Below are 15,752 nucleotides of genomic sequence, written 5' to 3'. Positions count from 1 at the left end.
GCCAAAGGCAGACTCTTAACTGACTGAGTCACCCAGGTGTCCCAAGGTCTTGGTTGTCTTAAGTGCTCATTATCTGCGCCCTTGCTCTTACCAGATTGTTTGGGGAAGGAAAATTCATTATACATCAAAAACATTATCCTCCCCACCTAACACTAGTATGTCTCTCTGATCATTTTATCAATGTGCTCATTGATTTAATAATTTAACATCTGACAATAGGCCAAACATGTTACACAAATTGCCTGCAAAATGAAATGTCAAATCTTGCACGATGCAGGACTTCGTGTTTCTTGCTCAAGATGTTTTCTTCCAGTCTTTAAAAAGACTTTAGGTGGGGCTTCTCTAATCTGACATAGTTACAGTGTTTACTTTCTAACATTGTAGTTGCAAATCCTTTGTAAAATCCTTCACATTATTCTTACATGCTTCAGTCTGTGCATTAGTAAATTAGGGGATAAAACGAGTGTGAAAGATCTAAATTGTGTGTTAAAACTAACAAAGAATGAGAGAAGGAAATATTTCTGTATTGCCTAATATCAGTAATTCCATGATAGGAGAGGTAGAACATGCATTACTCAGAGTGGATATTTTCATACTATAGGAAGATGGTTGAGCCTGCAATGTAGGCTAAAAGAAATAAAACGGAGATTTAGCTAGACGGGTTTATTTCTCTAAAATCGACGAATGTTAGAGTCTTCAAATAACAAATCTCCTGAGACCAATAACAATTTACAAAAGAATGAAAATACGTCACTCTATGAGAGAAGACCCAAGACTCCAAAAATTGATGGATGGATATACAACCGTAGTGACATTCCAGAAGAAAAAATTTATACCTCAACGGAGGGGAATGTCTCCCATGACCTTGACTGGAGATTAGGAGGAACAATTGTATCTAATTCTTTCTTCATTAGCCATGGTGATGCCTCATGAAAAGGGCGAAGGACAGTGATGCTCAGGGTACCTGGGTCAAAGAGAGTTATCAGAGGATCATGTTTCTATCAAATAGATTCTGAGAAATACAGTAGGTTTTCACAAAGTTCAACAAATACTTTTAAAAAAAGACTTATTTGAGAGAGTGTGTGTGTGCAAGTGGGAGGAGGGGCAGAGAGAATCTCCAACAGACTCCCCACTGAGTGTGGAACCCCACACAGGGCTCTATCTCATGACCCATGAGATCATGACCTGAGAAGAAACCAAGAGTCTGACACTTAACGGTTGACTGAACTAACCAGGCACCCTTGACAAACACTTGTCAAGGGTGCCTGGTTGTAGACAGAGTGATTGTACTTTAGAACCTTATGATCTAAACAAGAAAAGTGAGGCTTTTAGCCACTGTAACACCTAGAGATTGGGTTTAGATCACCTGGAATTATTAAATGATACCTTATCATCCTTCAAAAACCACATCCAAGTCTAGTTGGTTCACTTGAGCTCATCCACTGACCTACCTTGGATAATTTGTCTCTGAGAAATCCTGTTCTGGGCTATAGAAACAACCAGCTTTTCTACCCAGATCTACTCTGTGAATGAATCCCTCTGGCAGTCAGAGAGACTGATCATGTTAGGCCATGATTTAAACGTTTCTTTGACCTCCCACTGCGCATGGAATAAAACCAAGTCCTCAGTATTTTCTCATCCCGCCTCAACTCACACCATTCCTCCTTCTATGCTTTAGCTACTTTGGCCTTTTCATCCTTGTTTTCCGTGGCTTTTTGCTTTCTGCTTTGTATTGTCTCTTCCAAAAAAAGCTCTCCCTCCTGTTTTAATCAACTGCTACTTATCCCCCAGTTCTTAGCTCCACTGTCTTCAGGGAAGATTTCTAGACTACATCAGGTTCCTGCTCTCACGGAAACATATTCCTTTCCTTCACAGACCTTATCCTAATTGACAATCATGTAATCACAGTCATCGTATGTTAGATAATCAATGCCTATCTCTCTCGTTAAACTCTAAGCTCTATGAAGGCAGTATCCACGCTGCTTTAGCTCACTACTGTATTCCTTTTGCTCAGTTTTCAACTCTACTTGCCACTTGGCAATGTCAACCTGTATCTACAGTTAATTATGTTCATTCCAAGTTTTATCTGAGCCAGTGTGTTTGGCACATTGTAGGTTATCAAGTAGATGCTAGTTAAATAACTAACAAAGCCATTTGCAATGAATGCTCATTTGGTTCTACACATGCACTGCACCAGTCAGAGCTCCCCACTCTCCATATTCACAGACATAGAGCAAGATGTAAATGTACACTGATATACTGAAAGATACACTACGTGTGCAGAGATGCAGGTATATTCATAAATAAGTGTAAAACTGTATCCCACCAACCAGAGAACAGATTAAAATGGACCATACATAAACCTAGATATAAAACATTGGTTTCATACACAAATGACACCCAAGTTTATATCTATGTTTAAATATACATATGATATACCCTGATAATTCTTTCTTTTTTTTTTTTTTAAAGATTTTTTAAAGTAATCTCTACATCCAGTGTGGGGCTTAAATTCACAATCCAAAGACCAAGAGTTGTGTGCTCCACCGACCGAGGCAGCCAGGTGCCCTTCTGGTGATTCTTAACGTATTATGTGTCTCTAATCTTTAACCACACACTGATTTCTTTAAAATTGATGAGAATAATATAAATACACAATGAATATAATTTATCCTATATTTCAGGTTGGCTTTCTAAGTCACACATCAAATATATTTTTTCTTATTATATTAAATTCATCAAGGCAATACCTTCAAAATGACAAAAAAAGTGAACTTACAAGTAATATCTCACTTTTCTTTCTTTCCCTACTGAAGATGAAAGGAACATATAAATAGAATCATAGCTACATACCCAATATATCTAAAGACAGATTCAAATTTGCTTACAGGTAGGAGAATGACTCATACACCATTTTCATAGGTTGATGCTCAGATAAAACTTGGAATGAACATAATTAGCTGTAGATACAGGTTGACATTGCCAAGTGGCAAGTAGTGTTGAAGAGTGAGCAAAAGGAAGAAAGTAGAGTTGACACAGGGGTGGACTGGATGAATAGGCTGGGAGCTGGTAAGGGGACACAACAACTTCCAGACATTCTGGGTTTCTTACCTGGCTGTTCCTGGACTGGCTCCTGGAGAACGACAGTAGATGATTCTCCATATGCCAAGGATAGATATTCTTCTATGTCACTGTCGCGAAGAAGTTCCACTCCTGATCCATCAGCATAAACGACAAAAAACCTATTTGAAACAATAAAATCAAAACACTTGAAATATTAGTTCAAGTGCTCCTTACACTTGGAATTTAAAATAAAAGTCGGGGTGCTTGGGTGGCTCAGTGGGTTAAGCATCTGCCTTCAGCTCAGGTCATGACCTCAGCGTCCTGGGAGTTGGGATCCCTGCTGAGTGGGGAGTCTGCTCCTTCCTCTCCCTCTGCCTCCTCCCTGTTTGTGCTCTCTCTTTCTCACTCTCAAAGAAGTGAATAAAATCTTTAAAAAAAAAACAGAAGTCACAGTATTATTTTTATCATATTACCTGGGCACGTGTTCACCATAGATTAGGAGATGATTCTTATGAAGGTGAGTAGATGATAAATTATCATAGCCTTCAGCTTTTTCACTTAAATCCTCCTCCACATTGTTTTTGGGTGCTATAGTTGATATGCTACCATCAGCCATAACCTAAGGACCAAAGTATATAGGCAACTAAAAGAAAAGAAATGGCGGGAAGCTTATGTTTCCCCTTTCAGACAGCATGTCATCTTTTGGTAGATTCAGAGAATCAGGGATATTTATCTCCAATGTAAAATGCACTAAGTACAGTCAGCATTAATAAAAGTGAAAACCCAGTGGCACATCTCTACTCACAGGCCACACCTAGACTGTGACTACAAACTGGAAGACAGACTGGAATATCCTTGGAGGAAGGTGACAAGGATGGCAGGGGACACATATCTTCTCTTTTGAGCATTAGGTTAAGGAACTGGGGATTTAAACATTGAGGGAAGACTACTTATGTGATAGTTGTCTTGAAATATTAAGGAAGTAATAGTGTGAAGTTTATATTCTGTGATTGCAAGTGCAGAATCAGGATTCATGGTACTAAATCTTTAGTATCAGCATCAGATTTAGTAGCTGCATGAAATGTAGTATCAGCATGAGAAGAAATGTTCTAGCCATTACTACTATTTAGATATGGTATGGGTCTCTCCAGGAAGGAGCGTGGTTCAGGCTCAAAGACCACTGACGAGAACACCCAAGAAGAGCATTAATGCCTAGAAGAATGCTTGGCCTGAATTTACCATGTGTTTAAACCTAGAGGGTTTAGGGCTTTAGCATTCAATTTCAATTCACTATAAATGGAAATTTGTTAGCATTCTGAACTCATGCTGGGAAGAGTCACATTTATTGAACACCAAAAAACCAAGCAGGATCAGGGCTAATTTGCATACCATGCCAAAGTTAGGGGCTCTGCGCTATGGTTCCAAACCTGAAAAATAACTTCACCACCTATCAGCTGATACACAAATTCTACTGTTGGGTGAGGAATGAAAACAAGGAGAAATGCCTAGAGCAGGGGTTGGCAAACCATTTTTTGTCAAGGGCCTGGGAGTAAATATTTTAGGATTTGTAGGTCACACAGTTTCTGTTGCAACTACTCATCATATCATTGTGTGCAAAAGCAGCCAAAGACAAATGACCATGGCTGTGTTCCAATAAAACTATATCATGACATTGAGATTTGAATTTCCTGTAATTTTTATGTGTCATGAAATATTCTTCTCCTTTTGAGTTTTTCCAACCATTTAAAAATATAAAAGCCATTTTTAGCTCATGGGCCTACATAAAAAGGTGGCCATGGTTTGCCAGTGTTTGGCCTGGATGTAAGAGAATAGTTGTGGTGTTGAAGGACAGAGAAATAGAAGATAGAGCTCTACCATCCAGCAGATAACATTGCTCCCACCTCCCCATCTTCAACCTTACTAGAACCCTCACCAATTGATATTTCTCACCATGGACTCTCTGCCTAGTCAAGCAAAACTATTCTCACTTTAACCTGGATACAGACTAGTCTTATACCATTTTTTTTTTGGCTGACATTATTTTTAAATGTTTAGTAATGTTTCTTCCCTTCCATTCTAATTCTTTATTTGGTCTTAACATTTCTACCATCCCAACTGTTTGACTTTCTATCTCCTTGGAAGTACACTTGAGAAGCAAAGATTGTTGACATTCATTATTGCTTATGCAAAGTACTGACGATAAGTGGGTAACTAGTCCCAAAGCAGGTATGGTGTAAAGCTTCATGGAAGCTCTCTGGGGTGAAATATCTACCAAAAAAAAAAAAAATCCAGCCCCTTTCTCCATATTAATGATGCCCTTTACCTGAAAGGTATTTCCCTCAGGATCCAGGACCTCACAGATAACCTCTGATGTGTGCTTCATGATGTACCTGCTAGCTCTTAGCTGTTCACGTTTTTGGAAAGGATGGTATATATCACTGCTTAATTCATGGCAATATATAGCTGAGCAATCCCTGTCAATGTGGAGGCAGCCTGTGTTTGGAGGTAACACCTGGAAGGGCAACAGAAAGAGAGAAATTATTTAAAATGTCTTGTTCAACTTAAGGGATTCAGAAAATTGTTTTAAGGAAAAAAATTAGACAAAGATCTTAGCCATAAACTATTTTTTTTCCAGGAAACATTATCCAAGAGGGTTAAAAACATTATCCAAGAGAGGACATTAGTTTTGGGAAGGGCTCCCTAATAAAGAGGCAAAATTAATAATTAGGGCTCAATTCCTTTCATGTCCTCACTCATAATTTATCTACTCACTTTAATATCTTTTCTAAGTAATTGTCTTGTGCCTTATGTCAGATATTTAATATAAAATAATAAAAATATATTTTAACTGAAGTAAACACACTAGCCCCAATAAAAAATGTTTGGAATCCTTCATGTTCTTGGGCGAAAAGTATCTCGAACAGTCAGAAGCTATGGGGCAAATGCTTTTAAGAACTCTTATTTGTCCCCATTCCTCTGGTGCCTGACACAGTCCTTAAGTATTAGCTTTCATGTAATGACTTCTGGTTCAGATAGACTCAATTTTTGAGACATAATTAATGTACCATAAAGTGTACATTCAGTGGATTTTACTATGTTCAAAAACATGTGCAAATGTTATTGCTAATTTCAGAACATTTTCATCATCCCCAAAAGAAACCAGCTCATGATGCCATGAGCTGTCACTCTGCCTCACTCCTGCCCCTAGCTTCTGGCAATCCGTGATCACCTATCTCTATGGATTTGAATATTCTAGACATTTCATACAGATGGAAGCACACAATACAAGGCTTTTTGTGTCTGGCTTCTTTCATTTAGCATAATATTTTCAAGATTCATCCATGTTGTAGTATGTATCAATACTTCATTCTTTTTCATGGGTGCATAATATTCCATCATATAGCTATATCAGATTTTATTTGTGAGTTGATGGACATATGTGTTATTTTCATAATCTTGTTATTATTACCAATATTATCAACATCTGTAAACAAATTTTGGGGTGGATGTATAAATTAATTTCCCTTGGACGTCTACTTAGGTATGGAATTGTTGGGTCATATGATAACTATTTTTAACTTTTTGACGAACTGCCAAACTGTTTTCCAAAGCAATTGCAGCATTATACATTCCTATCAGCAATGTATGAGGGTTCCAATTTCTCCACAACCTCACTAACACTTATTACTGTCTGTCTTTTTTATTCTAGTCATTTTAGTGGGTGGGAAGTAGTATCTCATAGTTTAATTTGCAATTCCCTAATGACTAATGATGTTGAACATCTTGTCATGTGCTTATTTGTCATTTATATAACTACTTTGGAGAAATGTTTATTCAAATCCTTGCCATTTAAAAGTTGCATTATTAGTCTTCATTGTTGAGTTGTAGTTGTTCTTTATATATTCTGGATACTAGACTATTATTATTTGTATGATTTACAAATAATATCTTCCATTCTGTTGGTTGTCTTTTCACTTTCTGTGTGGTATCCTTTAGAGCACAAACTTCTCATTTTGTTTGTGCTTTTGCTGTCATCTAAGAAACTGCTGCCAGATTGAAGGACATGAAGATTTGCACTATGTTTTCTTCTAAGAGGTTTGTTGTTTGAGCTTTTACAACTAAGCCCTTGGTGCTTTTTGAGTTCATCTCTGTGTATAGTGTGAGGTACAGGTCAACTTTATTAACCAGTTGTTGAAAGACTCTTCTTTTCCCCACTGAATTAGCGTGGCGTGCTTATAAAGAATTTATTGACCACAAATTGACAATAAATGACTACTTAGCTCTATTCTAATGATCTATATGCCTATCTTTATTCTAGTAGTACACTGTCTTAATTATAGTAGCTTTGTAGTAAGTTTTGCAATCAGGAAGTGTGAGTCATCTAACTTTGTTCTCCTTTGAGATTGTTTTGGCTATTTGGAGTATTTCCAATTTACATAAGAATTTTGGTATCAGCTTGTCAATTTTTGCAAAACAGGTGTCTGGGATGTTAGTAAAGAATGTAAGGAGTACTGCCATCTTAATAATGTTAACTTTTCCATAACTTAATATGTGATGTTCTCTGTTTATTAGGTCTTTAATTTCTTTCAGTGATATTTTATAGTTTTCAGTGTATAAGTCTTATTAAATTTATTTCTAAATATTTTATTCCTTTTTTAATCCACATCACCTATTTCACCCATACCCCACTCACCTCTCCTCTAGTAATCATCAGTTTGTTCTCTATGGTTAGGAGTCTGTTTCTTGGCTTATCACTCTCTTTTTTTCCTTTCTGCATTTTTTTGTCTCTTAAATTCCACATATGAGTGAAATCCTATGGTATTTGTCTTTCTCTGACTTATTTCACTTAGCATTAGAATTATACTCTCTAGATCCATCCATGTTGCTGCAGATGGCAAGATTTCCTTCTTTTTTATGGCTGAGTAGTGTTCCATTATATGTGTAATGGAATATAAATATATATATAATCCATTTTCTTTATCCATTCATTTATCAATGGACACTTGACCTGTTTCCGTAATTTGACTGCTATAAATAATGCTCAATAAACATAGGGGTGCATATATCCTTCCAAATTAGTGGTTTTTTATTCTTTGGGTAAATACCCAGTAGTGCCATTACTAGATCATAAGATAGTTCTATTTTTAACTTTTTGAGAAAGCTCCATCCCGTTTTCCACAGTGGCTTCACCAGTTCAAATTTCCACCAACAGTGCAAAGGTTTCCTTTCTCTTTGCATCCTCGCCAACACTTTTTGCTTCTTGTATTGCTGATTTTAGGCATTCTGACAAGTGTGAGGTGGTATATCATTGTAGTTTTGATTTGTATATCTCTGATTACTAGTGATATTGAACATCTTTTCTTGTCTGTATGTCTTCTTTGGAAAAATGTCTGTTCATGTCTTCTGCCCATTTTTAAATTGGATCATTTATTTTTTGTGTGTGTTGTGTAAGTTCTTTATATATTTTGGATACTAACTCTTTATCAGATATATCATTTCCAAATACCTTCTCCCATTCAATAGGTTTTCCTTTAGGTTTTTTTTGTCGATTGTTTCCTTCACTGTGCAGAAGGAATTTCGATGTTGTCCTAACAGTTTATTTTTGCTTTTGTTTTCCTTGCTCCATAGAACATATCTAAAAAAATATAGCTACAGCCAGTGCCAGAGAAATGACTGCCTATGCCCTCTTCTAGAATTTTTATGGTTTCAGGTCTCATACTTAGGTCTTTAAGTCATTTTACGTTTATTTTTGTGTATAATATAAGAAAGTGGTTGAGTTTCATTCTTTTGCATGTAGTTGTCCAGTTTTCCCAACACCATTTGTTGAAGAAAAGTGTTTTATTCCTTTTGATGCTACTTTAAACAGAATTGTTTTCTTAATCTCAATTTTAGATTGCTCTTTGTTAATGTAGAAAAATATAATTGGCTTTTGTATATTGGTCTTATATCTTGCAAACTTGCTGAACTTTTTTATTAGTTCTAATTGTGTATGTGTGTACATTGTGTTTTTGGTAGATTGCATTTCTTAGGATTTTCTAGATGTGCTTTTATATCATCTGTAAAAAGAGAGATAGTTTTACATTTTTCCTTTCCAATCTGCTTGCACATTATTTATTCTTATTGTCTGATTGCCCTGGTAGAGCCTTCAGTACAATGCTGAGTTGGAAGGATGAGAGCAAACATTCATGTGCTGTGCCTGATTTTAGATGGAAAGCTTTTAGCTTTTTAACAAATAGCAATAAGAATGCTATTTGTTAGCTGTGGTTTTTTTGTTTTGTAGATGCCCTTTATGAGGTTGAAGAAGTCTCCTTCTGTTCCTAGTGCATTGCGTTTTTTGTTTTTTGTTTTTTGTTTTTAATTGCGAAAGGGTGCTGAATTCTGTCAAATGCTTTTTCTGAGTCTTAGGTAGATGATCATGTGGTTTTAGTCCTTTATTTTTTCATATGATATATTATATTGATTGATTTTTGCATCTTGAACCAACCTTGAATTCTTGGGATAAATCCCACTTGGTGACAATGTATAATCCTTTTTACATGTTGCTGGATTCTGTTGGCTAGCATTTTCTTGAGGATTTTTATCTATCTTCATAAAAGATACTGGTCTGGAGTGTTCTTGTGATGACTTTGTCTGGTTTTGTTATCAGGGTAATACTGACCTGACAGAATTAGTTGGGAAGTGTTCCCTCCTCTTCTATATATTGGAAAAGTTTGTGAAAATTCTTCAGTATTAATTCCTCCATAAATGTTTGGTAGAATTTACCAGTGAGGCTATCTGGTCCTGGGCTTTTCTGTGTGCTAAGTTTTAAAATTATCAATTCAATCTTTTACTTCTTATAGGTCTATTCTGAGTTTTTAGTTCTTCCTGACTCAGATTTGGAAGTTTGTACCTTTCCAGAGATTTATCTATTTCATCTATGGTATCTAATCCGTTGACATTCATAGTATTTTCTTATAATTCTTTTAATTTCTGTAAGATTTGTAAAAATGTTTTATCTTTCACTCTTAATTCTAATAATTTGGGTCTCCCTCCCTTGTTTCTCTCTCTCTGTACCTAAAAGTTTGTTAATTTTGTTGATCTTTTCAAAGAAACAACTTCTGGTTTCGTTGACTCTCTCTATGGCTTTCTATTCTGTCTTTTATTTATTTCTATTATAATCTATTATTTACTTCTATATGTTTGCTTCAATTGTAGTTTGCCAAAAAGTTGATTCGAACAATATTTTCAGTTTTCTAGTTGTCTTTATGTAGTAGTGTATTTTCGGGAGTCCTTACTCCATCACTTTGGAAGTGTCTCATACTGACTATCCATCATTGCCTAGGCCCAGAAAACCTTATTGGATCTTGGCTAATTCTGAGACTTCTCTGTGGTTTCAGGTACATTTTACAGTAGGCAATGTGTTTGGTTAAATTTGCAACTTTCCTGGGCTCCAAAAGTCTTCATCAAAATGGACCCAAACTGTCAGATTTGATTCTATTAAAGTCTATTGACCTATTGAAAGCTGCTCTGGACAGAAAAAGATGTGCTATAACATCCACTGTTAAGACATATACCATAGACCAGGTGAAGCAGAAATATAGAAATGACAAAAGTAAACCTGATAAACAGGATGTGCCTTTCTTTCTAGGACGTTAACCTGGAGAAACATCTATGCTGAAGCCTAGGGACTCAATGTGGCAAATACAGATCCACATTTTCTGCTAGTGGTTGTTTTTGATTAACCCGATAGCCAGTTAGCAAATAGAATTCTCATGATTTTACATTCTCATATTTTACATTCACAGTTCAATGTTTACTATAAAATTTGCCTCTTGCAACTGATTTCATATACTGAGTAGAGGATATAACCACATTCCATTATTATAAGGTGTTTGTTTATGTTATTGCTGACAAAGACAATGACTCTTGAAAGTCCTTTTCCAAAGCATTCTTATAAATGCTTATTACATTTCTGTATCTTCCCCAAAGGAACCACTTAGGCTGGATCATACTGGCATAGAAGAACAGTCTGACTACTCTCTTTCAGAAGCTTGTTCAAACATATACACACACACACATACACACACTGTCCCCAGAAAGACAATAGGTCTTTTGGTCTAGGGAAATTGGTTTCAGTTCCTAGAATGAGGGACAGAGGAAGCTTTTCCATGGGGGATAACAGACCCATTATTTGTCATCTTGTCTTCCTGAAACCCTCTAGCTGGGTGCATTGATGGTCCCACCCCTATTTGTGCACATTATAGTCATAGAGGATAACAACTGTTATACATGCCTCCTGTTTGATGTCTTGGTTAATCATTTTAGTGCTGCTAAGGTACAACGGTGGACTATACCAAGCTCAACCTCCTTTATTATTATTATTATTATTGTTATTATTATTATTATATTGCCTAAAATCCTGCCTCCTTCATTATATTGCCCATTGTTCTCATGCTGGTGAGCAATGAAGTGATGACCAACTAATAGGGGGTGGGCAGAGGATTTTTCTGAATGCCATCTTTCAGTGCTATACAACTGCAGAACTATAATAGGTATTGGTAAATTTATTTGTTTGGTTTTTTTTTTTTCCATTTGGGAACTAAGGTCTGTGTGTTTCTCAACCAAGAATGGTCAACCTTCCAATCCATTCTTGGGCTGTGTTTTGGGAGAGTGGGCAAACCTGGAAGGAATAAGTGGCTACACACTAATGGTGGCTACTGAATGTCTATAAGTTGGATCTCTTTTCTGTTTATGTCTCTTTCTCCAGTGGCAACTGTCATTGGTTCTAAAATTCCATTGCCCTCATAGCTGTAACTATTTGAGTTTGGTACTATGATAAAAATAAGGCAAAAACTGGCCTCATCACAGAATCTTAGGGGATTCTCATGACATCTGGCAGCACACCTGGTACCAGAATATGGATGCTGCCAATCTGCTGAAGAAAATGGACCTTCTGAGTATTGAAGAGGGACTGCACCCCTTAGCCAATTGCCACATACCACAATCATGTCTCACCTTCAGCACCTGCCTTGCCCCATGACAATCTACACTGGAAGAAGAAGGAGTATGGTATCATCATTTGGAGAGATGGGAGGGATAAACCGATTTTAGCAGCTTTCACAGTAACGTTTGACACTGAGGTCTTTGTCAGTCACCTTCTGGTTTTGTGCTCTCAGTATTCTGTGACATTGTATGTGACATCCTGGCACTTGTGTCTCTTCTCCGGCAAGTGGAAAGATGAGGGCAAATCCTTCCAAGGCTTCCAAGAGACTGCAGGCTGACACTAGGTGGTTGTGATTAATAGGAAAATGTAGGAAGGTACAGGAGTTGCTAAGAGCTCTCCTCACTCAGCCTTCAAGAACAAAGCTTTGCAAGCTGTTCTCCTAGGACCCACAGATCATATGTTCCCTTCCATCCTATGGGGACTCTAGGTAAAGTGGCAATGGACTGGAGATGGGAAGGATGGGAGAGTGTGAATAAGGACAGAGGTGGTAGGAGATGAAGCTGGTCAGGTAGGCACAGGACAGATCACCTGAGTGCTTCTAACAGCGCCTGCCATCCACCACATAAAAGATCCCTAACAAATACATTTTAAAACCTTGATCTGAAAATACCAAAGCATTGTAAGACAAGCAGGACAGTGGTTTTCTGCAATGGATTGTAAAAAGAAGATGAAGAAGTAAAAAGAGATTGAGAAGCTTGTTCTAAGTACATGAGACAAAGGGAACAACAGCTGTATGTGGCAGGAATATTCACCAGAGGAGTGAGTTTTCTTATTCAAATGGACACTTCTCTTTGGCACTCCTCATTTCTCCCTAGACCCACCTGGTATGTTCCCTGTGGCTTTGCAATAATAGACGTCCCATCCCCAAAGGTGGCAGAGCAGCTACTGTCCTCGCAGTTGGTGATGATAGTGGCATAGTGTGAGTTTTCTATCCGCATGCACTTCACCTGCCTGGTGACAGTTTGAGGACTCTCAGCTGCAAGCAAATGCAAGGTAAGCAAATCTCACAGAATGCACACATTGGGAAACATGCCTGCCTGCTGAGTTTGCTCCTGTCTCCTGGCCACCTGGGCTGGAAGCTGAGACCATGTGCTGAGAACTCACTCCACAGGGCTGGTGTATGGCCTCCTCACCGTCAATGCAGAGGAATTCTTCCAGAATAACTCTTGCTCCTTAATTTAATGTACTGTTTTGTTCTTACTACTATTTTTATTTTGCATAATTGAAAACACTCAGAAAAGCATAAAAAGCAATTTAACTACTTATATACTCGCCAATCAAAATTTATGCTTGTTAATATTTTGCCATATCTGTTTCAACATTCTTAATATGTATATAAGAGAAAAATTGCAGGTAAGTTGAGGTTCACTTTTCTCCTTATCCCTGGGTTTATCTCCTTCTCTTGAAGTCTACTTTTATCTTTTCTATAAATATATGTATCAAAATCATATATAATCTTCTGTGGTCTTAAATATGCATACATTATATAACACTGTATGTATCATTCTACACCTACATTTTCTACTTGACATTGCTTTGAGACCTTCAGCCATTGTGATATGTAGTTGTGTGGGGATATGTGTGCATGTGTGTACTTCATTCCTTTTAAGTACTATATAGTATTCTTTTGTAAGAATATACTGCATTTTATTTTTCTATTCTGCTGTTGGTGGACATTTATTTCCCAGCATTTTGATATCATATTTGGTGCTGCAAGGAGCACCCTGAACCTGTTTCCTTGTACAAATGAGTAAGAGTGTTGTTAAGAGTGTCTTTCTACATGTACCCAGAAGTGGAGTTAGTGCATCATATGATATGCCCATTTCAAAGTTATAGATATTTTAAAATTGCCCTCTCCAGTGGTTCTTTTAATTCTCACTCTAACAGGTGGGATACGAAGGTTGTTCTTTTCCCACTGGCTTGCCAATTTTGTTGCACTTAATTTGGCAAGGAAGCATTTAATGCATTAAGCAAATAAACCCTGGAATTAAAGGAAAGGGAGTCAGGGAATAATTTGCCATTAAAAATCTTGTTTAAATTTAGGTTAGGAAAGGCGTTATACTTTTAGTGTCTCTGCCCAGGTTCCTGTTAATTAGCACCTGCAGCTTTGTTCTTCTCTCACGCTGTCTCTGATAATGAGAGGTATGTTCAGAATTGAAGGAGGGCCTTACTGAGATCACCTTTATGCAAATCAGATTCCGTAAGGATCAACAGAAAAAGGTCTGAGAGCTAATGCCCCAGGCAACGGAGTCGTGATTATTAACTTTTAGTTGCAACCAATCCAGACTATTTTAGCAGTGAAAATGGAAAATGTACTATTACTATCCATCAGCCAACTAGAGTTATTACTCCCACAACTGTTGAGGATTAAAAAAAAAAAAAAAGTAGCAAAAGGGCCATAGAGCCCCTGCTCTAGACTGCACATGTGTCCTTTGGTTGGCAGAATTCTTCAAAAAATTATTTTTCTTATGTGTGGGTTAAAAAAAAGCAGTGAGGTTCGTACTCATCTTATTCTAAAGACACATATTGTCACGTGCTTGAAAGATAAAACTTACTTATTTTATTATCTTCTGGAGGAGTAATATGATCTTCATAAACTTGATAAAAGGTTGTGATTCGGGTACCGTCAGCATGATCCACTATCCGAGTACCATCTTTTCTTTCCACAATGACCACTCTGTCTTCTCGAGTTGTCATGACCTGAACACAAAGGCAGAGCACGATCATTTGGTCAGATGATTAACTCCAAGTCCATTTCTTTTTATACCTCATTGAATACCATCAAAATCCTGGTTATCCATTTGTAAGCTTAAGTTTGATCTCCTCTATTTGGTCAAAGCTTTGCAACAATCCTGGAAGGCAGGTAATGCTATCCCCATGTTGTAGATGAGGGAATGTACGCTTAGAGAAGTTAAGGAATTTGCTCACAGTCACTCAGCAAAGGCCAGGGCTGGTGTCGCACTAAGGCCGTTGGACTTGAAAATTGATGCTCCTTCCACTGTTGTATATTTGTGAGAAAAAAGTTAACATCAGGACTGGCGTAGCGCCGGTCTGTCTGGGAAAATAACCCTAGGTCCTGCCTCCTTGAATATTACAGGTTTAAAGTGAGCATGGTGCATGGGGGCTCCCTGGCCTGCTATGCCAATCTCAGTCTAATGCCATCAGGACAGAACATGAAGATTGGTGGGGAACAGAGGCTGTGATTTCTCTGTGTCAAGCTGATCCACACACTCACAGGCTCTTGTCTGCGGCTGCAGGTCATGCCCCAGGGGGGCTTGAAGGGTAAAGGAAGCTGCACCTGTGGGTCATTGCTGGGCCTCCCAGGTGGATGCGGGTGCCACATTGATCTTGCTGCATTTGCTGCCTTGTGTCCTTCCCTAAAGCGGAGCAAATGCAGATGCAGATTAAAGCCTGGTTGTTCTGTTAGCTTGATTGTCAACGGTAACCTGTAATCTTTTCTATTCCAGTGGAAAGGATTCTTGTGGAGGATGGAGAGAAGGTCTGAGAAGGAAAATAGCTGTTATCATCCAAGGCAGGAAGCCGAAGGATGGTCACCTGGTCAACACAGTATGTCCCAGGTCTGTTCCAACGTGGAGTGCTACCAGACTTGGGACATTGGGGCAGAGCATACCTGAGCCCCTGCCAGTTGGCTGAGGGTCTGTGCCACAGCTCAGCTTCTCCCTCTTCCCATTTATGTTTCCTTCCC

At 37.8% G+C, this 15,752-nt stretch overlaps 1 protein-coding gene across 1 annotated transcript in view; it reads right to left on the bottom strand.

Moving 5' to 3' along the window:
• SPAG17 (sperm associated antigen 17) overlaps positions 1–15,752 on the bottom strand; it is a gene marked incomplete at its 5' end in the record, with an annotated part of 289,972 nt that overhangs the window by 45,566 nt on the left and 228,654 nt on the right. Inside the window, 6 exons of the mRNA XM_080801661.1 lie at positions 837–964; positions 3,112–3,242; positions 3,537–3,682; positions 5,387–5,575; positions 12,868–13,022; positions 14,602–14,746. Of these exons, the coding sequence (XP_080657787.1) occupies positions 837–964; positions 3,112–3,242; positions 3,537–3,682; positions 5,387–5,575; positions 12,868–13,022; positions 14,602–14,746 (894 nt within the window). The remainder of the gene's footprint in view (positions 1–836; positions 965–3,111; positions 3,243–3,536; positions 3,683–5,386; positions 5,576–12,867; positions 13,023–14,601; positions 14,747–15,752) is intronic.

The sequence above is a fragment of the Martes martes genome (assembly GCF_963455335.1).
Source record: "Martes martes genome assembly, chromosome: 4".
NCBI classification, from domain to species: Eukaryota; Metazoa; Chordata; class Mammalia; order Carnivora; family Mustelidae; genus Martes; species Martes martes.
The sequence above is the reverse complement of the archived record's forward strand: the minus strand, read 5'-3'. Positions and strand labels throughout refer to the sequence as shown.